General features: G+C 44.7%; 2 protein-coding genes across 4 annotated transcripts in view; one reads left to right on the forward strand and one right to left on the reverse strand.

The window, feature by feature from the left end:
• Positions 1-19,087, forward strand: part of ccdc71 (coiled-coil domain containing 71) — a 38,166-nt gene extending 19,079 nt beyond the window's left edge. For both annotated transcript variants that reach the window (XR_009790312.1, XR_009790311.1), the window contains exon 2: positions 18,948-19,087. The gene's annotated coding sequence lies outside the window, so the exon portion shown is untranslated. The remainder of the gene's footprint in view (positions 1-18,947) is intronic.
• stab1 (stabilin 1) overlaps positions 13,985-23,868 on the reverse strand; it is a 44,729-nt gene continuing 34,845 nt past the window's right edge. For both annotated transcript variants that reach the window (XM_061786429.1, XM_061786428.1), the window contains 11 exons: positions 22,191-22,251; positions 20,771-20,915; positions 19,009-19,142; positions 18,503-18,668; positions 17,495-17,601; positions 17,304-17,423; positions 16,963-17,097; positions 16,778-16,882; positions 15,988-16,137; positions 14,301-14,405; positions 13,985-14,190 (listed from right to left, as the gene is read on the reverse strand). In XM_061786429.1, coding sequence (XP_061642413.1) covers positions 14,122-14,190; positions 14,301-14,405; positions 15,988-16,137; positions 16,778-16,882; positions 16,963-17,097; positions 17,304-17,423; positions 17,495-17,601; positions 18,503-18,668; positions 19,009-19,142; positions 20,771-20,915; positions 22,191-22,251 — 1,297 coding nt within the window. In that variant the 3' untranslated portion in view covers positions 13,985-14,121. The remainder of the gene's footprint in view (positions 14,191-14,300; positions 14,406-15,987; positions 16,138-16,777; positions 16,883-16,962; positions 17,098-17,303; positions 17,424-17,494; positions 17,602-18,502; positions 18,669-19,008; positions 19,143-20,770; positions 20,916-22,190; positions 22,252-23,868) is intronic.

Raw genomic sequence — 23,868 nt, forward strand, 5'->3', positions numbered from 1 at the left:
CCAAGAATGCTCATCCCCCAGCACCACTGAAAGGTATGAAACTAAATCATACAGGAAAAAAATGGCACCCCAAACGTTAATAGTTGGTGATGGAGCTGTCAAGGATGTGAAATGTTTATGCAGTGAGAAGAATACCAAAGTACTGCATTTTACCAATGACATGGTTTCTGATCTCTATTTAAAAAAAAATATATAATAAAAAAAAAATCATGGTGATCATTAATGAGCACCCAACTGTGAAATCTGTCATTATACACACAGGGGCCTTGGATGTTGTCAAGCAGCAATAAGAGGTACTGAAACGAGATTTCATTGATCTCCTAACAAAAGTGCAATGTTTGGGTGCTGAGGTTTTCATCAGTGGACCTCTCCCAATGGTACGATTTGGAGATGAACGTTTCAGTCAATTAAATAAAAAATCCTCTAACTTTTCTATTGTATCTTGGAGCTCTCTAAATTATTCAAACAATAGTTATCGGTTGCCAGCATTTTGTAGTCATTCAGCGGCCGAAAAGAAAACATTGGCCTTGTTGACACGGCTGGAGATGGTTGTTCCCAAACAATCGGAAGACCGAGAAGAGAAGGCGACGAGGCGCAGATGGATTCATCGGTGTCATCCAAACGATCGGAGGAAAGAATGAGGAATGAGATATGAGGCAGCACTTTGAATCTCCCACACCCCTCCCTGCCCCATCGACGCAAAGCCCAACGCAAAAATCTCTCTCGACTAGCCTAAATGCCTTCTTGCGTGTGACGGACAGGATGAAGGCCATTGTCATTATTGGAATGCCAACATCTTCCTCCCAACCCCTCTCGCCTGAAACCACCATCCACTAAGATGCGAAGGGCCCCTCCTCCACCCATGAAGGATCTTATCTGACTATCTGCGTTGTCTTTTCCAGAATAAGTCAGTCCCATGTGGAGATCAGGCATTTTTCATCCCCGTAATTACAAGGGACAGAAAGTTGGTCAAAGAAATATGGCACAAAAAAAAAAAGTAGAACTACAAACTATTGTCTCCAGTTATCTCGGCGAGACTAGCTCTTTTCAATATCAGGTCACTGGGTAATAAATCAATGTTGATTAATGACATCATTACAACCTATGATCTGGACTCTCTGCTACTAAAAGAAACGTGGTTAACAGAAAGTAGCTGTGATACCGTTTTAAACCAGCAAATTAAAATGCTGTGTGTTCGAATAACCACATTGAGAGGAGCCAGATGAGGTGCCTCGGGCATCTGTTTCGGATGACTCCAGGACGCCTCCCTGGTGAGGTGTTCCGGGCGTGTCCCACCGGGAGGAGACCCCGGGGACGCCCCAGGACACGCTGGAGAGACTAAGTCTCTCGGGATCCCCTCGGAAGAGCTGGAGGAAGTGGCTGGGGAGCGGGAAGTCTGGGCTTCCCTGCTAAAGCTACTTCCCCCACGACCTGACCTCAGATAAGCGGAAGAAAATGGATGGATGGATGGATGGATGGATAGAGAAAAATGGCGTTTGTATTTCCGTTACTTTTAAGTCTTTATTTCAGTGTAAAGAAATTATACTGGGTGATTTGAGCTCTTTTGACTATCGCTGTTTTTTTTTTTTTTTTTTTAGTTACAAGTGACCCAAAGGTGGTTGTTGTGTTTAATAATTTATAGACATCCAAGATACAATAGAAGATTTATGGAGGAACTGCTGTCAGTTATTTGTACTGACTGTTTTGTCATAACGGGAGACTTAAACATTCATGTTGACAATAACAATAACATCTTCGACCTGGTCATCTCTAAGGATGTTGAAATTCTATCAGTTGACATTAAGGATATGGCTATTTCTGACCGTTTATTTATTTTTTTGTGTATACTTTGAGTTACAGGGCTAGACGACAACACTTTTCTGAAATCATCGTTAAGAACTTCAACAATACTCGCAGTCTGTTTGCTGTTGTTGACAAGCTCACAGCCCCCCCCCCCCCCCCCCCCCCAGATTCAGACGGCGCCAGAACTCCTAACAGCAGATAAATGCAATGAATTTGCTTATTTTAGTGCAAAAAATACAATCCATCAGGTTAAATGTTAGCACAAATCAGCAAAAGGATACTACATCTGAAGCCACCCAGGAAAAACTCTATGACCATGTTAGAATTTGATACAGTTGACCAAAAATCTGTAGAGAAAACGGTTCAGCAGCTGAAACCATCAACGAGCTGCCTTGACTCAATACCATCTGACATTTTCAAAGCTATTGCGACGTCTATGCTAGCTGATTTGCAGCAAATAATCAATTGCTCACTTCAGTCAGGCCAGTTTCCTCAAAGTAGTTTTCTTAAAGTAGCTGCCTTTTAAGCCTCTGCTAAAAAATAGAACGCTGGACGCTTCCATGTTAGCAAGCTAAAGACCCATCTCAAATCTCCCTTTCATAGCCAAGATTGTTGAGGAAGTTCTTTTTTAATCAACTCAGCAATTTCTTGAACTTAAATGGACTTTTTGACAAATTTCAATCAGGTTTCCAAACTCATCACAGTAGCGAATCTGCTCTTATCAAAGTGCCAAATGATATAAGGTTGAATACTGACTCGGGAAAGGTGTCAGTTCTGGTCTTGTTGGATCTCAGTGCGGCTTTTGATACGGTAGATCATAATATACTGCTGAGCAGGTTGGAAACGTGGGTAGGACTAAAATGGTTCAGGTCCTACCTGGAGGAAAAGGAGTTATTTTGTAACCCTTGGAAGTGTTCAATCTCATCAAATGGCAGTGACCTATGGGGTCCCTCAAGGGTCAGTTCTTGGACCCCTCCTGTTCAGCCTGTATATGCTACCCTTGGGTCAAATTCTTCAGTAGTTTAATTTTGACTATCATAGCTATGCAGATGACACACATTTATATCTAGCAGTGTCTCCAGATGACTACAGTTCAATTGAGGTGTGGTGTCACTGTCTAAAACATAAATAACTGGATGAGCCAAAATGGTATTCAATTAAACCACAACAAAACGGATAGTTTTTGGCGATAAAGAGGATTGCTGTTAAATACCCGGAGTCGCTCTCTTTAAAACCAAAGACCAAGTCCGAAACCTTGGTGTGCTGATAGATTCCGACCTGACTTTCAACAGTCCTATCAAATCAATTACTAAAACTGCCTTCTACCATCTGAAGAACACATCCAGAGTGAAGGCTTGCATGTGCCAAGCAGACCAGCAAAAGGTCATCCATGCTTTTATCTCAAGTAGACTTGACTATTGTAATGGTCTTCTGACTGGACTCCCCAAAAAAAGAGCATTAAGCAGCTGCAGCTCAGCTTCTGACCAAAACAAAGAGCTCAGAGCATATTACTCCAATTCTAAAGTCTTTACACTGGCTGCCAGTCAGCTTTAGAATAGATTTTAAAGTTTTGCTACTGGTCTAAAAATCACTAAATGCTTTAGGTCCTGAATACATGAAAGAAATGCTAATGGGGTATTAAACCCAGTAGGGCTCTGAGATGGACAGACTCAGGTCAAATAGTGGAGCACAGAGTCCAAAGCAAACATGGCGAAGCAGCATTTAGCTATTGTGCTGCAAAGAAATGGAAGAAGTTGCCAACAGAAGCGACGTCAAAGTGCATCAGCATACCCTCTGGTGCTGTGACAAAATCTACTTTGACTTGCAAGCGCAAACTTGAGATAGGAGCGCTGTATGGCGGCAGGTGACTCAACTCACTTAACAAGCAGCAGTTTTACAGATATAATTAGTCACTCTATCCATCCATTTTCCGTACCGCGTATCCTCACGAGGGTCGTGGGCGTGCTGGCGCCTAGCTTGACTGACCGGGCGAGAGGCAGGGTACACCCTGAACCGGGATGCCAGCCAATCGCATGGCACATATTCTTGGATATTCTTCAAGCTCCAAGATGTGTATTGCCACTCTCATCTAAAGGTTACTCTCAAACAACTGCATAGCCTCTGCTACCTTAGTGAATACAAACAAACACTCTGTAGGCACATGAGCTTTAAAAAAAAAAAAAAGCTTTGTTGTTACCTTTTAAGCAACCAATATCTGAACACAAACAGCAACACGTAGCCAGATAATATAACAACACTCACAGGTCATGTATTCTTTATCCTCTGCAAAGAGCGACTGTTGTATTGCCAAGCTGATTCTCCATTACTGTAGCCCTCATGTACTTGCACGTACACCAGAACGAACAGCAAATTATGCACTGAAGAAAGTGTGAGGAAAACCGTTGAATTCTATTGTCATGCCTTTATAAAGTACAGTGGAACGGACTAATAGGAGCAGGGGGTCATCCAATATAACTGATTGGCCGTTACATTGAAGCGTTACATTTTAGGCCATATGCACCCATATTACAGTACGGTACAAAATTGATTTGTAGGTTTTTTTTTTTTTTTTTTTTTGTGGTGTAAAACGCCCAGTATAGTACCAAGTAATTGTCAATAAATATTTAAAAAAGCTCGAAAATGTTTGAAAGTTTCACATTTTATCCAAACTTACCACGCCGGTGTGCTTGTTCTTGGTGTCATCGTTGATACACAGTCCTCATCAGAGGCAAGTCGCTTTCATGAGCTTCGAGGAATTAGTGTGCTTCCAAGTTCCAAGTCTGTTGCCAAAGGCGAACGGTTTGCAGTAATGTGGTGTCTGTTTCATGAAGCGATGAAAATACGTCTTTAGAGACAATAACCGGAGAACTGCAAAGGTCTTGGCTCCGTCCCGACCAGACGATATTCAACACCAAAACTCCCACGATACCAACACATTTGACCAATTTGAATCCCAACCCAGGCAAATAAGATCTGCCATTCTCTCATCCCAGGTGCCCTCAAGGCCCTCCAGAATGTATGGACCTAACACAATAAACCGTAAATGTGGTCTCGTTACTTCCACTCGAAATAACGTGAGAAAGGTTTCTCTAATGCGATGTCGTATCATGAAGTGCGACATGCGCCAACATACAGTGCCACCAGAAAGAATTCACACCCCGTCACGTTTGCCACGTTTTGCTGTTACAGACTTATTCTAAAGCTAATTTGAGTATAGTTTTCTTTAAAAAAAAAAAAAAAAAAAAAAAATCTACATAAAAGGTCCCATAATTACAAAGTAAAAACACGTTTTCAGACATTTGTGTAAATTTATAAAAAATGTAAGCGTTCAAACATAATGGGTACATAAGTATTCACACCCTTTGCTATGACACAAACTTAAGCTCAGGTGCATCGGATTTCCACTGATCACCCTTGAGATGATTCTACAACTTGAATGGAGTCCACGTGTGGTAAATTCGGTTGATTGAACATCATTCGGTATGGCACACACCTGTCTATGTAAGGTCTCATAGTTGGCAGTGCATATCAGAGCAGAAACCAAGCAATGAAGTCTAAGCTATTGTCTGCATACCTCTGAGACTGGATAGTGTCAAGGCACAAATCTGAGGAAGGATACAAAAGAATTTCAGCGGCATTGAAGGTTCCGAAATGGATTGTGGTCTCGATTATTCGGAAACGGAACAAGTTTGGAACCACCGGGAGCCTTCCTAGATCTGGCCCTCTGACCGGCTGAGTGACTGGGGAAGAAGGGCCTTGGTCAGAGAGGTGAACAAGAACCCCATGGTCACTAAGGTGGAGCTCCAGTGTTCCCTTGCGGAGATGGAACCATCCAGAAGGTCAACCATTGCTAACGCACTCCATCGATCATGACTTTATGGTAGATTGGGCAGACTGAAGCCACTTCTGCCTAAAAGGCACATGGCAGCCCGCTTGGAGTTTGCCAAAAGGCACCTTAAGGATTCTCAGACCTGCAGAAACAAATGTCTCTCCTCTGATGAAACCAAAATAGAACTTTTTGACCTGAATTGCAAGCGTCACATCTGGAGAAGAGGAGGCACTGCTCATCACCTGGCTAACACCATCCCGACTGTGAAGCATGCTGGTGGCAGCGTCATGCTGTGGGGCTGTTTTTCTGCTGCAGGAACTAGGTGACTAGTCCGCATAGAGGGTAAGATGAGAGCTTCAAAAAATATGGAGAAATTCCTGAAGAGAACTTGCCCCAGAGCACTCTGGAACTCGAGACTAGGGCGTTGAATTAACTTCCGGCGCGACAATGACCCGAAGCGCTCAGCCAAAATAACAAAGTCTTCGAGTGGCCAGAGCCAGAGCCCGGGACTTGAATCCAATCGAACGTCTCTGGAAAGACCTAAAAATGGCTGTCCACCGACGCCGCCCATCCAACCTGGCTGACCTTGAGAGGATTCCCCAAAACGGCTTCGCCAAGCTCGTAGAGACGTACTCAAGGAGACTTGGGGCTGTGATTGAATATGAAATACTTACGGACCTATTATGTTTCAATGTTTCCGTTTTCAATAGATTTGCGCAACTGTCTGAAAATATGTTTTTATTGTATGTAGATTTAAAAAAAAAAAAAGGAAAACTATGTGTGAATGGGCGAACATGGCAAAAATGGGCTAACTGTGCTTCAGCGCATTTGTGCTAATGCCGTGTAATATCGTGAAGTATGACGCGGGAATGTGCGTTCAACTTGTTAAAATAGTTATCAAGCGATCACAATGGGCTTCACTAGTTTGTCATTGCTTTTCTTGGTTTTTTTAATGGGAAATAATTACAAAAATTCTACCAAAAGAAACTAAAATATATTTTGGAATGGATGTAGTACAAAAGTTGAAAGAGAGAAAATGATGGTGGCTTATTCAAGTACTGTACGTCAAAGGACGAGCTAGCCCTGGGTTAGCTCAAACTGGTTGACTTCCTGTTCTATTTCAGGCACGGGGTCCTCGAGACTTTCGAGTGTGTCCCGCGCACCCACATTCGTGTCGATCGGTGAAACTGGTGTTGGAGGCTGATTTTTATTTAAAAAAAATAAATAATAATTTTTCTCTCCAACTGCGCTAAAGCACGATACTCCACAATCAGCCCAGTGCGAGCGCGTCGTGCTAAAGTTGGCTCCCCTGTTGCGTAAGCCACCAAACAAGTTTGTATGTAAATAGCGGAGGGAAAATGTTATGTGGCGTCAACATGCTTTGCTTTGAAAAGTCACGTTTATAGTTGGATGTTTGCCATTTGCAGTTATGCTAACCGGATAGATGGCATAAAGCGATTTGGCGTCACCCTGTCGAGAATTGCGGCTCATTTGGGGTGAATTTCCTCTTTGGAGTTTGTCAAAATGGCTGACTTCCTGTTCAATTTCAGGGAGATGTTATTGTGCATCCTATCATGATAGGGGGGGAAAAAAACCAACAACAAAACATCACAATTTAGCATCGCCCATTTGTTGAGGATAGCTGGTTTCCTAGCTGGGCTAATTCCCTTGTAGGATTTCATCAACGCACAAGTCAAGACTAGCCGCTTCAAATAAAAATGGCTGACTTCCTGTTCCATTTGGCGCATGGGTCCTTGAGACTCTTTTTGTGAAGTGCCCTGTTATGATAGACATGTCCACCCAATTTTGCATCCATTTGCAAAACTGGTGTTGGGTTGAATATTTTTTTTTGTAATGTAAAGTGCACAAGGTCATGTTTCCCCTTAAATGTTTTTGCTAAAACCAAAACGTCAGACTTCCTGTTTAATTTCCGGCACTTTTCCCGCATCCTGTCACGATGGACACATCCACCCCATTTCGTATCCATTGGTAAAACTGGCACCGGGGACTGATTTAGTTTCCTCGCTGTCCACAAGGTTTGCTTCGAAAAGTCATTTTGATCGTAACATTTTTTTGCCAAAAGCAAAATGGCTGACTTCCTGTTCAATGGCACGCATGGGTCCTTGAGACTTTTTGTTTAATTCCCCTGTTATGAGGTTAGATGTCCACCCAATGTTATGTCCGTTTGTGAAAGTGGTCTTGGGTTGGTTTTTTTATTTGCTTCGAAAATTCACGTTGCTCCTTAAATTTTTTTATTTTTTTTGCTAAAACCAAAATGGCGGAGTTCCTGTTTAATTTCCGACTTTTTCCTGCATCCTGTCACAATAGACGCATCGACCTAATTTCGTATCCATTGGTAAAACCGGCACCGGGGGCTGATTTTGTTTCCTCGGAGTCCTCAAGGTTTTCTCCGAAAAGTCATTTTAATCGTAGCATTTTTTTGCCAAAAGCAAAATGGTTGACTTCCTGTTCCGCTTGGGGCGTGGGTCCTAGAGACTTTTTCCCGCGTCTTGTCATTCTAAACACGTCCACGCAATTTGGTGTCCATCGGTGAAACTGTTGTCGGGGGCTGATTTGTTTCAAACCGCGTTCAAATGCACATTTCGAGGAAAACGCCACGACGAGGTTAGCTTCGAAAAGTCATATTTATCCTCGGCTCATTTCCAGTCTTCCCAAGCAGCTAGCCGCCGTGCGGTAGAGGAGGTCACTCAAAGTCTTCCTTCCTCCCCGTTTGCACCCCCCTCCCCCGCTGCCGCCGTGCCGCCACGGCGTCACTTCTCAGGCAAAACCGATTGCAGTCGTTTGTGCAGGCGCTCGCTCTTTGTGTGGTGGGGGGAAGGGAGGCCGGCGGGCGGGCAGGCGGGAGCCCAAGCGGGAGGAGCGCCGCCGCCGCCGCACTCAAATGAAAACACACGCCGCTACGCTGCTTTGATGTTTTCCCGAACAGGCGCTTCCGCTCCCTCGCCACTATAGAGCGCCCTATATAGTCACTTCGCCATTTTGTAGTGCTGTTGGAATGTGGACTGAGTATAGGTTGCCCCCTACATGGTGCCCTATACATATCCAACAATGCATCTTCAAAAGTAGGCAATGACCGACGGTCACTAGACAAGCAACGTATCCCATGATGCATTGCGCCGATACAAAAAAAACAAAAACAAAAAAAAAGTCCCTTTCTTGGATATTGTTTGCGTTTCGGCATGACGCAAAGGCTTTGTTGGGAATCAACAAAGGGCTCATGCCCGACTCCTCGAGGTGCAACAAGTAATCGATTAATCGACAATCAAGCTTGATATTCCATTCATCGTTTAGAGCCACCGTTTAACTTAAAATTGTCCAGTTTCTCTGATTTCAGCCTCTCGGCGGTAAATATCCTCAGATTATTTTTGTCTTTAATCGAAGTCGAAGACATTTCCAAACATCTGCTTTTTACGGACCAAACCACTGACTGAATCATAATCAATTCACGGGAAAAAAAACCCAAAACAATAATCGGTTTAATCTATTACGACAACGATGGTTATTGACAGTCGTCGTATGAATAACCTGCCATTGATGTCGTTGAACCTGAAGCCGCCTCAAATGGGAATATCAAACTTCCTTCGCATTAATCAGTAGCCAAGGAAGCTCGGTTTCAAAAACATTGGCGAGGAAATCGTCACTCCTTTGTGGAAAGTTTTTATTTGTTAAGTCGTTAAACAATACCAAATAAACAACAATGATCGGTTGATAAAGACCAATTGCAAAAAAAGGCAATAAGCTTTGATGAAAAATGCTTTTATCCGATAATTCGATTAATCGATGGGAATAATTGATTCTAAAAACATTCGACACACGCCAAAATGTACGAGTTAATAAGGAAAATAGCACTGCAATAATGTACATTATAAAAAAAACATCGCGTAATAACATCATTATGATGATTAATTGACTGCACCTCCTGGTGTGCACAACATGGCCACCGGGGGCAGTAGATTCCATCCATTTTCTGTACAGTCATGGAGAAACAAACGGAGAATTTGACAACTTCTGTCAAATATGTTCGTTGAAGCGTAATATTGATGCCGCTTTTAGGCCGTGTAAAGCGTTTTGCGTTGTTTGTTAGCCTCAAGCTAAGCAGGCTTTTGTAAGACAAAGTGAACGCAGTTTGTAATTTGTGTAGTTCCCTTAGTTTTATGGTCAATTGGACGGTAAACTTCAACTGAGAGGAGCATTAAACAGCTTGAAGCCTCGTTTTAGACAAACTGTTCAGTCTCTGAGATCCCTATAGGCATGTAGTCATTAGGGAGCTGGGAATGAGTGAATGATTCCGAACGCAGCGATTGCGTTCCCCAATCACGACGAAGGGATTTCTAGTGGACTTTTTTATTATTTTTTATTTTATTTTTTATTGAACTATATAGTCCAGTGTATAAAAATCCCTATCTAGCGATAAGGGAGTAGGGAATGAGTGAATGCGACTCCCGACACAGCCTTGGTTGCAGCCTCCAGCGTTGAGGGAGGGGGGGAAGCCATTTTACAAGAGAGAAAAGGAGGGAGGAGAAAAAGAGGAAGAGGAAACCACGGGTCGTAAACAACATGGCTGCTCTGCTCGCACGTGTTGATTCTCGCCAACCACCTCTTCCTCCTCCCCTCAAAAAGCAAAACGACGAAGCAGGGGGCTAGCGGTTAGCAGCAAGCGGGCTATCTTGTTATGTCGACGATAAACGGCTTGCGCTCGGCTAGGATCAGATTTACATGAATGCACATTCCGTTTTAATTGTCAGCGTTTCCGCACAAATGCTTATGACGTTAGCATTTTGAGGCTCAACGTTGTTTGTCGTGTTTTCTCAGGATAATAGTTCTCCGTTTTCAGCGTTGACACACGCGCTAGCAATGTTGCCGTGTTCAGGTTTCAAAATGCTGTCTTGTGCATTTTCTGTTTTCAAAGACGAGAATTTTCAGCGTTTGAAACGGTAACGTTAGCTTTTTAGACAACGCTCTTGTTATCGGATTAACAGATACAGAGATGTTGTTTTTGATTGTGCTTACATGCTAAAGGATGATAACAATGTGCTAACATGGAAGCTCAGAAAAAGTTGTAATGTGTAGATACATGTTCTGTTTTCAGTGTTAACGCGCAAATGTTAACACGAATGTTTGTTAACACAAATGTCTCCGATAAATCGTTGTCTCTGTCTTCAGCGTTTCCACTCAAACGGCAACAATATTAGTTTTCAGGCTCTTTCGTTGCCGATCCTGTCTGCCCCCGACCTTACTGCCTCATAATGTTAGCATTTTCAGGCGATAATAATATTTCAAATCCGTTTCCACAAAATGGTGTCGTACTTAACGGCCTTTGACTTCGCAGCGTTTGAATATGTGTCACTAAAACGTTGTCATGTTTTATCGGATTAAGACGTATGTACATTTTCTGTCTTCGTAGATGAGCCATTTTCAGTGATAATGTCAACATAAAATATGTTGGCGTTTTTCAGCTCTCAAACGCTGTTGTCATGTTTACTCGGTAATGCTATCACAAATGCTAACATTAATTTAACGCAAACGCTAAAAATGTTGCCATTTTTAGGTTTTTCTCAAACTCAAAATGTTCTATTGGAGAAACATGCAGTTTTCAGAATCTAAAACGTCAAACTTTTATGTGATAACCGTTTTACAGACCAGCCTTTTGGTTGTTTGTACGCAGACGTTAGCGTTTTCAGGCTACAGCAATGTTAGCATTTTCAGGCCGGGAAATGCCATCACGTTGTTATGCCGTTTCCATAAAATGATGTCGCACTAAACGCCTCCTGACTTCCCTGTTTTGTTCCGTGCCTAAAATGGCTTCAAGAGGATTTGGAGTTCAGAGCCTCTGTTTATTTTGGATCACACGACCTTCCGTTCCCGTGCGTGTGCGCACGTTTGCATAATGTTTGCATATTTGTGCGGACATCTTGACATCCCGTCGTGTCACGCGCGTCCGTTAAACGGCGGCGGCTCTCTTTTGTCACGCGCTCAGCACATTCGCAGTGCTGACATTCTACGCCATCAATGATTCATGACACCGCGCACATGCACAACTCGGGGTGAACCGTGTCGAGCACGTGTTTGTGCGTGTGTTCTTTTTGTGTGTTTGAGTTTGTGTGCGTTTCTGTCTTTGTGGTTGTGTTGTTGTTTTTTTATGTTCGTGTGTATATGTGGGTGTTTTCTGTGCTTGTGTGTTTGTATTTGTGGTTCGTATGATGTGTGTGGGTTAGGTCATGTGTCTGTGTGAGTTTTTTTTCTGTGTGTGCTTCTGTTTGTGTTTGTACGTGTTTATGCAGGTATTTGTCTGTGCTTGTTTGTGTAAGGGTGTGTGTGTATGTGTGTTGCCAACAATGACAAAACAAAAGGAACCATTTTCCAGGTCGAACGTGTGTAAAGTCGTACAGGTTCCATTTTGGCACTCTTTTTCACACATCTACGCGCACACACGGGCGATTCCACACAAACACGCTCAAGTCGTTGTTTGAAAAGCTGGCAGACATTTGACTTGTTGGCGAGGAGAACTTAGCGTGTTGTGTTGACGACAGAAAGGAAAGGACCAGGAGACATTTCAACACGTGAGGTCAAACGTGGGAAGATTATTTGTCGCACGTTGTCCGTTTTTTGTCGGCATTATTTCACTTTGCACAGACTCTCGTGCAAAGCACAACAGGAAGTGATCCGTGTCAAGCGTGCGTGTGTGTTTAGAGGCACTGTGATGTGAATTTGGATATTTGTTTCCAAGTAAATTATGCGCGTTTGAAGATCATTGCTGAAAACGTGCAAAGACTGAGAACTATGTAGTGATCAATTGTGGAGATCTAGCACTAAACCGTTTTCCCCCCCGTTTCAGTTTTCCACATTTTTTGGGCTGTGGCTAAAACGGCGCAGCTTGACACACTTTGGAATCTGCCAGGCGTCACTCCTCCCCCCACTATTGAAGACCTTGCACGCCTTTGTTCGCGTCAGCGGTCATCCGGCGCCAATGCGACATTCAGTTAGCTAGCTGGCTATGCCTACACACTGAAAACACATCTTCACTTCAGTCCGGTAGCCCGGCTGCTTTAGAGTGCCTCGTTGTCAGCCGTGAGTACGCGCGCACGTCACATAGAGAAAGACAGGAGTGCAAGGAGAGGGGATTTATTTTTTTAAAACAGTCTGACGTGACAGCCAGCGTGTGGACGGGGGGGGCTTCGCGGTGGCATGGCCGCTTTAGAGTGAGCGCCTCATTGTTGCGGCGTGGAAAAGCCCCGCAACGACCCGGTGGGATACCGTATATTCCAGCCGTGGGTACATTTTGGCGGCTCAAACACGAAACGTAAGAAAGACGCTAAACGAAGTAGCATTCATTTGGCCAGGTCGTGAAGTGCTATTTGATTGACGCTTGGGCGGGGTGGGGTTCCGCGCATTCAGCGGAAACGCCCGCAGCGTTCCAGAGTGGGGAGAACTGCTTCATTTTTCATTATTTTGAAATCTCATTTTATTTCCTTGGCCATTTATTTTTTTTTTATCATTCAAATTTGTTGGGGTTTTTAACAACTCTCCTCTCTGTGGTGTGTACAATTTAGAAGGCATATTTCTTTTTTACTTTACAGGGTGTGCATGTTTATGTATTTTTGTGTGTGCTGGTGCAATTGAGGGAACAACCAGTAGCCATTTTCACACACACGCCACAACAGGAAGTGATCCACGTTTAGCACGTTCTTAGGAAATACGCGCTTTTGCTTGCTGTTTGAGCGTTTATGGCGGTTAGGGTTATGGCTTGATTTACTAAGATCCGAAAGAGCGGGCGTTTTGAAGTGATGGAATTGGAAGACATATTACTGAGTCACAGAAAGGAAATCTTCTGGCAGCCAGCAACTGCAATAAACATGTTTTTGTGTTCCTGCTGAACCTGCATTTGATGAGTATACTTGTCCCTTAAAATCCAAACGTTCACTGCCATTGACGAATTTATTCGTCAATTACGTTTTTTGGAGGAGAGCCTGACGCTGCTCGACTGTTATTTTCAAGGTTGCAGACAATGTTAACATTGCAATACAAACTGGACAGCACACCTGCAAAACTGCTCTGGGAGAGGCCAGAAAAAACCTGGACGCACAGAATTGCAGAGTTGAAAGGAGTTTTGTCATTAGTGAGATGGCATGACTGCTGACGATGTCAACCCTTACATCATTCGGAAGCATTGCTGAATAGACCACGTCATTTTTGTTTCCGGCCTTTCAAAAAGGTTTCCACTAGTTTTCTGCTGTTTTGGTTAGCGACCAGGTTGAAAGGGGCTCATCTGTAAATGCTTCGACATCCGTGTGTGAACTGAGGTGATTCGAGACAAAAATCACAATGCTCGTGCTTGGTAGAAAATGATTAGTGCAAAACTTTATTGACAATCACTTTGTCTTCCTGTGTCACGACAGCTTTGATTTTTGGATACACAAGAACTGCCCGTTCAAAGTTGGAAACCAGCGGGGTGGGGGTAACAAGTACTTTTACTGGTCCAGGTCCAGGATCTTTGGGGGTTCCTCGGGTTCTGCCGGCTTCGCCCCCTGACTCGTTTCCTGTAAGATGATTGAGATGTAGACTGGCCAATGTTTACACGAGGACTGACCAATTACGTGTGAAGCGGTATTGACTGACATGTAGACCAGCCAGCGTGTCGAGGACTCACCCCAAAAGGCTCGGAGAAGGCTCTGGAGCCGCTGTACAAAGGATTGGGGATGGATACCAGGGCGGGTTTGGACGGGCCCCCCGCCGGATTGTCCTCGTCTTCATTCTGTTACGCGAGGTGAGCGCTCGTTAGCTATTAGCAGCGTTGTGCGTCCATTTGTGACCTAAATTCTAATATTGGTTCCATGAAGTGATACAAATTCCCAATAATTGTATTACCTTCATTTGGTAGCATTTCTCTTGGCTGGATGTTTGATTTATTTATTTTTTACCCAATCAGATTTCAGCCCCTTTATGTTGCCATGTCTATCTAATCTGCCCAGGGCCTTCAGAACATATGCATTGTAACATCTCTAATTGGTTACTGTCGGCCATAAGTACGTGAATAAAATGCATCATGCTAGTTGTCCGCTCAACCAAACTTTTGCGGCGGAAGGCAGATGCTTACTGCTCATCCAATCACAAATCTAACAACAGCCGTGTCAGATTTGCGATTGGCGGTCAGCGGGAGAGGATCGCCAAGATGGCGGCGGCCATGTCTGCTTTAATTCACCAAATTAGGACTAAACACACCATCCAAACCAGTGCAATCTGTAACAACACCTCATCAGAACATGTGACTAAAATGGCGGAGCGTGACGCACTTCGGAGGCCGGCATGAGTTGCCCCTCCCCCGATATCGAAGTCCTTGAGGGCCACACCACATCAGTGGTTAACCGACAGAACTGCAATGTGCAGTTAGCTAGCTGGCTATGCCTATACACCCCGAAAATACATCTCTTCGGATAGTCCGCTAGCCTGGCTGCTTTAGAGCGCCTCGTTGTTGTGGAGGTGGGTCCTGACGCGACGGCTAGTTTGTGGGATGGGGTGGCCACTAGATCGCCTTGTTGCCACAGTGTGGAAAAGCCTTGCGATGATCCAGTTGAATATATTTCGGCCACCGGAGGTGTTAAGCGGATATACTATATTTTCACGGCTCCGACATGTATCTGTAGGCATCACAAAGACGCGAGACGAAGTAGCGTCCATTTTTTTCATGACGTAGTCGAGGTGTTTAATTGATAGTCGATGGTTGAGCGGGTCGTGTTTTCAGCGCATTCAGCGGACACGCTCGCGGCGTCTGAGAGCGCAGAGAACGGCTTCATTGTATAGAATTGGCGATTTTTTTTTTTTTCCTAATCATTCAAATTTGGCAGGGTACTTAACACTTTTCTGTGGTGTGTCAAATTGACGAGATATTTCTTTTCACTTTCCAGGGACTCCATCTCTACTTCAGTCAAAACTGCGTCATTGGAGTGCACTTAAATGATTCCATTCAAATGTGTTGCACATAAAAGTTAACTGAAAATGGGAAGCCTGAATACAGGTTCAAAAACAAACAGGACTTCACGTTTGAATGCAATTCTATCGTACTAAAAAAGTTAAATACAACTGAACTGCACTCAGGCAGGGAATCTTGCGCTGCACCACACTTTGTGTAATCTGGTAAAAAAAAAAAAAAGACAATTTTCATGTGTTGAGTCTAGAATGAAACCGATTTCAGCCTGATATTATCAGTCAATCCAGAAGATGACAAGAAATTTAAATTTTTTTGTCATGAGTTTCTATTGGCCACCGTAAAAAAAAAAAATTCAATGAGGTAGACACAAATGGCCAGCATAGGGAGAGCGTGTGCGTGTGTGTCTCACTTTGAAGTAGTGAAATCTGAAGGCGTCCGTCTTGTGTTTGAAGACGTAGTAGCCGATCCCGGCCGCCACGCCGGTCAGCAGCAACGACACCAAGATGGCCGACACGGTGCCGCTGGAATGGGCGTGGCCGCGCGAAGCGTGACGGGGAGCCTGGAGGGACCGCCAGACAAAAATGCGCGCACATCAATCAACCGGGTAACCCCACGACGGCGCTTCATATAAACGATCTGGTAACCACGGCGATGGGAATGAGTTCAAGCGGCGGAAGAAACCTAAAAAATACTTGACTCTCCAAGTACTGACATCAGGACCAACAAAAACGAGACGGCGGTTTTGATTTCAAATGATTGTAAGCCACTGCAACAATTTGAACACGCACATGAATATAACAATATTATAATGATTTAATTAAAATGCATTGCACATACGTTAGTTGAATAAAAGTTGTACTGTCATAAATATTTGAAAACAAACAGTTCTTAAAAAGGTTTAGGGTTAGCTTGTCATGTGTTTTTAGTGTGGAAAAATAGCATTCTATAATATTATACTATAGCTTTATATTATACGCTGTAAAAAAAATAAAATAAAATAGAATGTAAAGAATGAAACATGTTTTGTCCCACTTTTTGCTTCAATTCAATGGACATTCATGGATCATTTTACACGCGAGTCCCAGGATGCACGTCATGGCACCACGCTTAAAATGATATTCGATGTTTAGAAACCAACAAAGAATCCAATTGAATGTCTGTAGCAAAATGACATGATATTTAATATTTATCCAGCTGACCTGAGGTGGCGGAGCCGTAAGCGGCGCCTCGATGACGTGAACGATTCCGTTCACCGCCGGGATGTCCCACACCAGTAGGAGGCGCTGGTTCACAAGTTTACGACTCTGAGGGGGAAAGCGGTAAACAAACTGAAATTGAAATAACGTACTGGCGAACGGGGCGTGCGCGCGCCGATGTGTCCCACCTCGTTGTTGCCATGGGTAACAGACAGGTTGAAGCCAAGCCTGGACGGGATGACTTCCTGGTGTCGCAGCTCCTTAAATGGTCGCCTGACGTGATTGGTGGAGATGTGATACTCCAGATCTCGACCCGAGAGCACCTAACACGCGTGCGTTAGTAAATAAGCAAAGACAAGAAATTCACACAAGGACTTGAAATTATGTTCAGCAGCACGGAAAAGAAATAGAAAAAGTCAAAATAATCCATAGAGTAAAACTTATTCTTGATCATTGCCACCATGCACAGTAGAAATAAACAGGAGTCGAAATAATCCACAGAGTCAGCAAAGGTGAGACGGGGGCTCACCTGGCTGGGGCTGAATCCGGCATCGTGCGGGACAAACAGCGTCACATTCGACTGCCTTTCAGACAAAAAGTCTACCAGACGCTGGCCCTGTGCGGAGAAACCACCGTAGTCCAACAAGAACTGAAAAAAAGACAGCAAGCTCGTGACTGGATGAATGTCCTTTCAGGATTGAAGAGTTGAAGGTGTTTTACCTTGTAAAAGGTGGAGAAGTTGCTGTAGGACGCCAGGACGTCAGTCAGGACGCCGTTACAGAAGAAGCCGTCCCCGACGTAGCCGTCGGGACACTCGCAAGTCACATCTGCACACGTCGACATTTGCATTGAAATCATCCTTCCATCGCTGACAAAAAACAGCCATTTTTCCCCCATAATTCATACATTTCATTTCCCTTGAAAAAACTGATTTTTACCTAATCCTTTCACATTTCGGACCTGATTCAAACCACTCCAACTTCAAAATTTCAATCCCCTCAGTCAGATCGTGACCGAGATTGGTGTCGGGTCTCGGTTCAGAAGTGGAACAACGATCAGCCGCCTCCTCTTCACGGACGGCATCGTGCTGGATGCTAAGAACGAGCGTGACATCGAGTCCCTGATTCACCTCACAAGGATGTCTTAGCGATGACATCAAAATGTCGCTCAGACTAGATAAGCGCGCGCGAATGACATCGAGACGAGGGAAGATAACAGGTGCATGACTTGGAATCCCCCAGGCAAGTGGCAACCATCAGGGGGCACCTCGAAGGGCAGCCACAGCCCAAAAAAAAAAAAAACAGGCCTCCAACAATACCTCAAGAAGTTGACACCTAGGGACGACCTGTGAGTGAATGCCTCAGGCAATGGAAGCACAGTAAGGAGAAGGAGCCAGATGGGCTGTCACGGAGAGACAATTCCCTGAATGGCACGTTCGAACGACAAAATTGAAGAAACGGCCGAGATTGATAAAACGTACCAGGAGTTGGAAAACGCTGGACTGAAAGACAGCACGGAGGCACAAATCATAGCAGCACAAGAACAGGGCCTAAACACAGGATCACTAGAGGCCGGGGAGGTCTCCCACATCAGACAGGACCCCAGGTGCTTTTCTCCCAAAAATAGGCAGCTTTTCAATTTCTATGGCATTTACGTTGAATCCCCTGGACCCAAAAAGTTTGAGAACACAAATCTCGTCAACGAAACACTTTGAAAGCTGCGTGGTACCTGAGATTCTGTAGCAGTACGCGTCGTACGTGCTGCTCTGGTCCGCGGGTTCCTTGTAGAGGACCACGCCCACGTGGTTTTCGCCGCAATTCATGCTCGGGAAGCGCGTGGGGTACCCGACTTTGGCGCCCGCCATCCAGCCGGCCACGCACAGATGCATCCCCAGCTGGAAGCACAGCGGCCACGTCAACAACACAACAGCTTCATGGACTGAAAATGGCAAATACTGACAGAAGTGAGAACAATTGTTCCGTAGAATGAGCTCGACGGTTTGACTTGGTCGACAAATAAGGAACGATTGAGTCCATTTGTAAAAAGTAATCCAAATCAAAATTTAAAGTTGGAACAAAATCGCAAACATAATCAGAGAGGAATTAAGCTGTAACAGATACATTTTTTTTCCAAGTTGACCCAACGTATACATTTTCTTTTCTGTGTACCCCAGACACAACGAAGACGGCGTTGATGCATCTGCTGTTCCCACGGAAACCATGGATGCGGGGTACCTGTTGCGCGTCGCTCAGCTGTTTGAAGTCGGCCAGCACGCCGCCGTCGGCCCGGCACGCGGCGTCCGCCCGGCTGAAATTCATCTTGTACTTCCCCTCCGGCAAGCGCAGGTGGAACACTCCCGCCGTGTTGGCTGGGAACACAAGCGGCACGTTGGAGACGAGGCTACGTACGGGTAATGACGCCATCAGTTACCACGGCAACCCAGCGACTGCTGAGCACGGTCTTCGAGAGACGACCGCACCCCCCCCCCCTCCGGAGCAGGCGTTACCATGGTTACTACAGTAGCCAAGGTAATTACACTCAGTAGGGTTGTGTGCAGAGTAGGTGTTACCATGGTAACAGAAGCGGGTGCATTTGTGGAATATTAGCATTGTAAGTAATTCATATTATGAATTATTCTCATTAATACGCCCGATGATCTGAACCGTGAAATGTGCTGACTCTTGGGCAAAACTCAGATTACAGCGGGTGACAGATGATGAATGTAAAGGAGCCTGAAAGTGGCTCTCCGTTGCCAGCAAGTCTGCTACGTAGGTTCAAACTAGGGAGACCTGTCCAAATGTGATAGTTTACGACTGACAACTGCTCTACCAGCCCCCTGCCTAATGGACCAAGAGCGCCTCCAAGAGGGCGATGAATGCCATGACCACCTTGTGTTTACAGACACCATTAGAAAGCAAGAAACTCTTATTAACCAGTTGTATTGCATGTTAAATGAACACCAGATACCATTCAAAACGAAATGTATATATATATATATATATATATATATATATATATATGATCGTATTGGACGACTTCATTATATTAAAAAAATATCAATAAGAGTGCAGAGACACGATTATAAACTAACAACTGAGGTAACGTGACATTGGCTCTATTGTGATCATTCGAAACTATGCCATTTGAGGGAAACTTGGTTTGAGCCAATCAAGACCAAGAGGAGGGTTTTTGAATGAGGCGAGCAAGTCCCAGATGGAGTCTCTATAAACGCGTGTCTTATTGGAACTGTTCAGTACTTTCGTCGCCTTGGCGAATTGCTGTTTTTTGGGATCAGCTCCATTTCAAGTCTTGGTCCAAGTTTATTTCTTAAACCTTAGCGAGCTCAATTCTAATTCAAGTCCATCGCTTGGCTACCATCTTCTGAGGAGAAGCAGCCTTGCGTGCAGAAGGAGAGCGGACGGAGGCCGGGGGACAAGCGCCTCACCCGACGGGTGCCGCCCGACAAAGAAAGCGACGATTCGAGACACCACACATTACCATGGAAACGCAAGCGATCGGATTAGCAGGGTAGCAAAAACAAAGCATGCATGTGGTGTACTGTTACCGTGGTAACATAATTCCTGCGGTCCCGTTACAAGTGGTAACAGAGGCTATCGGAATGTGTTGCTGTTGTCATGGTAACAGACGTTTTGTGGAAAGGTGATGTGGGTGCGGCATTTGTTACCACGGTAACAGACATCTTGCGGAGATGTTACATTGGTAACTCGGGTAGTCCAATGTCATTTGTATGTCACGCGAGTCATCACAGACAGCAAAAGTCACAAGGTGTCCGTTGCCATGGTAACAGACATCTTACGGAAAGGTTCCAATGGTAACAAAGGACCTCGGAATGTTATTCAAGTCGTCGTGGATAAAGATCACAAGATGTCTGTTGCCACGGCAACAGACATCTTTTGGAAAGGTTACAAGCAAGAGCTCCGTCTCCGTGGTAACAAACCACGCCGCGACGGCGCGAGACCCGGACGGAGGCGTTACCGTGGTAATGCAAGTCCTTGCAGGAGGCCACGGGGTGGCAGCCGCCGTTGTCCTCCAGGCAGCGGTCGACAGGGGGCACCACTTTCTCCAGGCACTGGATCCCGTTGCCCACGTAGCCCAGCAAGCACTCGCAGTCGCGCTCGTTCTGGAGGGACGGCGATTTGTGACGCGCTTACTTTAAAAAGCAGCGAGTCGTGAAATACACTAAACCCAGCGAACAAAAGCAACGTCATAAGCTAACGCTGTTCTTCGTCAACCGTAACGTCAGAGCAGGGGCTCTCGACGTGCCTTCGATCGGGGTTCTGCGAGTCAGTCTCGAGGGTTCAGCGGAGGACGACAAACGCGCAGTGTGTGCGTGCGTGCATAAAAGCCTTTTCACACTGCATTTAGCAGGGGCGCAGCAATCCATTGTGGATGTGCTGCAAAGGCGTGACAACGGAACGCAGTGTCGCGGCGCTGCGCCTCGAGATGGGAGCGTCGTCGTCGTGGCGTCAGACGGCGCATCTAACAGGAGAGGCGTTGGCAGAGTGATTTCAGAGAGCTAACAGCGATGCACAGACATGAATAAAAGCCTCCGTACGACGGCGCGCTGTAGCGGCCTGGCTAAACGACGTTTCTATTTGGCGGCTATGTTGCGAGCCAACGTTTCCATCAAAGGCAATGCGTGCACATTGAGGGGGTCCACCGTATATGTGATACAGCGATGACGCCGTCAAATTTGATTGATATGGTTTCACAGTCATAACGGCTCTCTGAGAGGAAACTGCCAATAATGTGGGCCGTGACACCCCTGCAATAGAGGTCATGATGGAAGCCAACTTCGTAAGTTAATGTTGGAAATTAACGCTCGTCTTTCTCAACTCGAACATTAGCGGTAACGTCGAAGCTAACTTTGGAAACTAACCCGGGTGCCAACGCTCTAAGCTAACATTAGAGGTAAAGTGAAAGCTACCTTCAGAATCAAAGATTGGACACCGACATTGGATGTAACATCGGAAGCGAAAGTTGGATCTTCCTCAGGTCTAACGTTAGCGGGAACGTTGGAAGCTACCTTCTGAAGCTAACATTGGAAGCTAATGTTCAACCAAATACTGGAAACTAGCACTGGTCTTCCTCAGCTCTAACATTAGAGGTTACATTGGGAGCTCACATTAAAAGTTAACTTTAGATGCTAACAGTGGAAGCTAATGCTAAAGCTAACATTGCAAACCAATGTTGGAGGCAACATTGGAAGTTAACTTCAGAATCTTAACATTGGGAACTAACATTGAAAGCTAATGTGAAGCTAACTTTGAAAGTTGACCATTTTTTTTTGTTCAAATATGTTTACCACGTGTTGAAAAAGTGTGTTTTGAAGCATGTGTGAGGAGTATTTTCAAACACATCACAAAAAGGGTTAACGGTATACGTTTGTACCCACCGGGCCTGTGAACTTGCAGGATGCAAAGTCGCTGCAGCCGCCATTTGTCTCCTCCACACACCTGGAAAACACATTCATCGTGTTACCACTGGTGGGCGGCCAGCTCCGAAAAGGCCTTCTCGCTATCAGAAGCAATGTGCATCATTTACAGCTCATGTGGTGATTCAAAGGTAACTCCCCATTTTGAAGTGCTTGTAATTGATTTCTGAGCTATAATTCCGACAAGAAATGAATATGATAAGATACAGGGGGCAGCTGCTCAAAGCTGTTCGGGATCCACATTCATTTGAACATTTCTCAAGGATGGAAGACTTCTTCCAAAGTTGGTCATTTGATAGCGTTTCTCTTGGCTGCACTGTTTAGAGTACGTGGATGTATATTAGATCTTTTGTCCAATCAGATTTCAGCCTCAATGTGTTGCCATGTCAATCTAATCTTCCTCCAGAATCCATAGTGCTGTTTTATTGTACTAACTTCAACGACTGTACAGTACATCAGCAATAGGACCTTACAGCTCACAGTGCATGTCACAGAAAATGAGAATCATGAGGTCGAAGGAACTGCCTGAAGAGCTCAGAGACAGAATTGTGGCAAAGCACAGATCTGGCCAAGGTTACAAAAACGTTTCTGCTGCACTTAAGGTTCCTAAGAGCACAGTGGCCTCCGTAATCCTGAAATGGAAGACGTTTGGGACGATCGGAACCCTTCCTGGAGCTGGCCACCACTGCAGCCCTCCACCAGTCGGGACTTTATGGCAGAGTGGGCCGACGGAAGCCTCTCCTCACTGAAGGACTCCAAGATGGTGAGAAATAAGATTCTCTGATCTGATGTGACCAAGATAGAAACTGTTGGCCTGAATTCTAAGTGGCATGTGTGGCGAAAAGCAGGCACTGTTCATCAATACTGTCCAATAGAGTCCCAACAGTGAAGCACGGTGGTGGCAGCATCATGCTGTGCGGGTGTTTTTCAGCAGCAGGGACAGGGAGACCGGATGCAATCCAAGAAAAGATGAATGCGGCCAAGTACAGGGATATCCTGGACCAAAACCTTCTCCAGAGTGCTCAGAACCTCAGACTGGGCCAAAGGTTCACCTTCAAAACAGAGCCCTGACTTAAACCCAATTGAGCATCTCTGGAAAGACCTGAAAATGGCCTGAAAGAACTGGAGAGGATCTGAAAGGAGGAATGGCAGATAATCCCTAAATCCAGGTGTGGAAAAAAACCCGACTAACCCTTGCATCATTCGCAAAAAGACGACTAAATACTGAGCAAAGGGTCTGAATACTTATGGCTGAGTGATAGTTCAGTTTTTCTTTTTTTTAATTAATCAGCAAAAAATTCAACAATCCTCTTTTTTTTCTGTCAATATGCGGTGCTGTGTACATTAGTGTGGAATTTTTTTTTACTGAAATGATTTTAGCAAAGGGCTGCAATATAACAAAGAGTGAAACATTTAAGGGGGTCTGACAACTGCCCGTACCCACTAATATTTTTGAAGCTGAAAAAACTACTGATTCATGCAAAGGCTACTAGTTTGATATCCACTTCTTACATGACATAACATTACAGATTATTTATACTGGAGCTGCAAAAAAAAAAAAAATTTCATAATTGATTCAACTGACTTATTTTTTCCCATAAATTGTTTTTCAAAGTAAAACCGGATGATAGCAAATGTC

The sequence above is a fragment of the Phyllopteryx taeniolatus genome, chromosome 9 (genome assembly GCF_024500385.1).
Source record: "Phyllopteryx taeniolatus isolate TA_2022b chromosome 9, UOR_Ptae_1.2, whole genome shotgun sequence".
Classification (NCBI taxonomy): domain Eukaryota; kingdom Metazoa; phylum Chordata; class Actinopteri; order Syngnathiformes; family Syngnathidae; genus Phyllopteryx; species Phyllopteryx taeniolatus.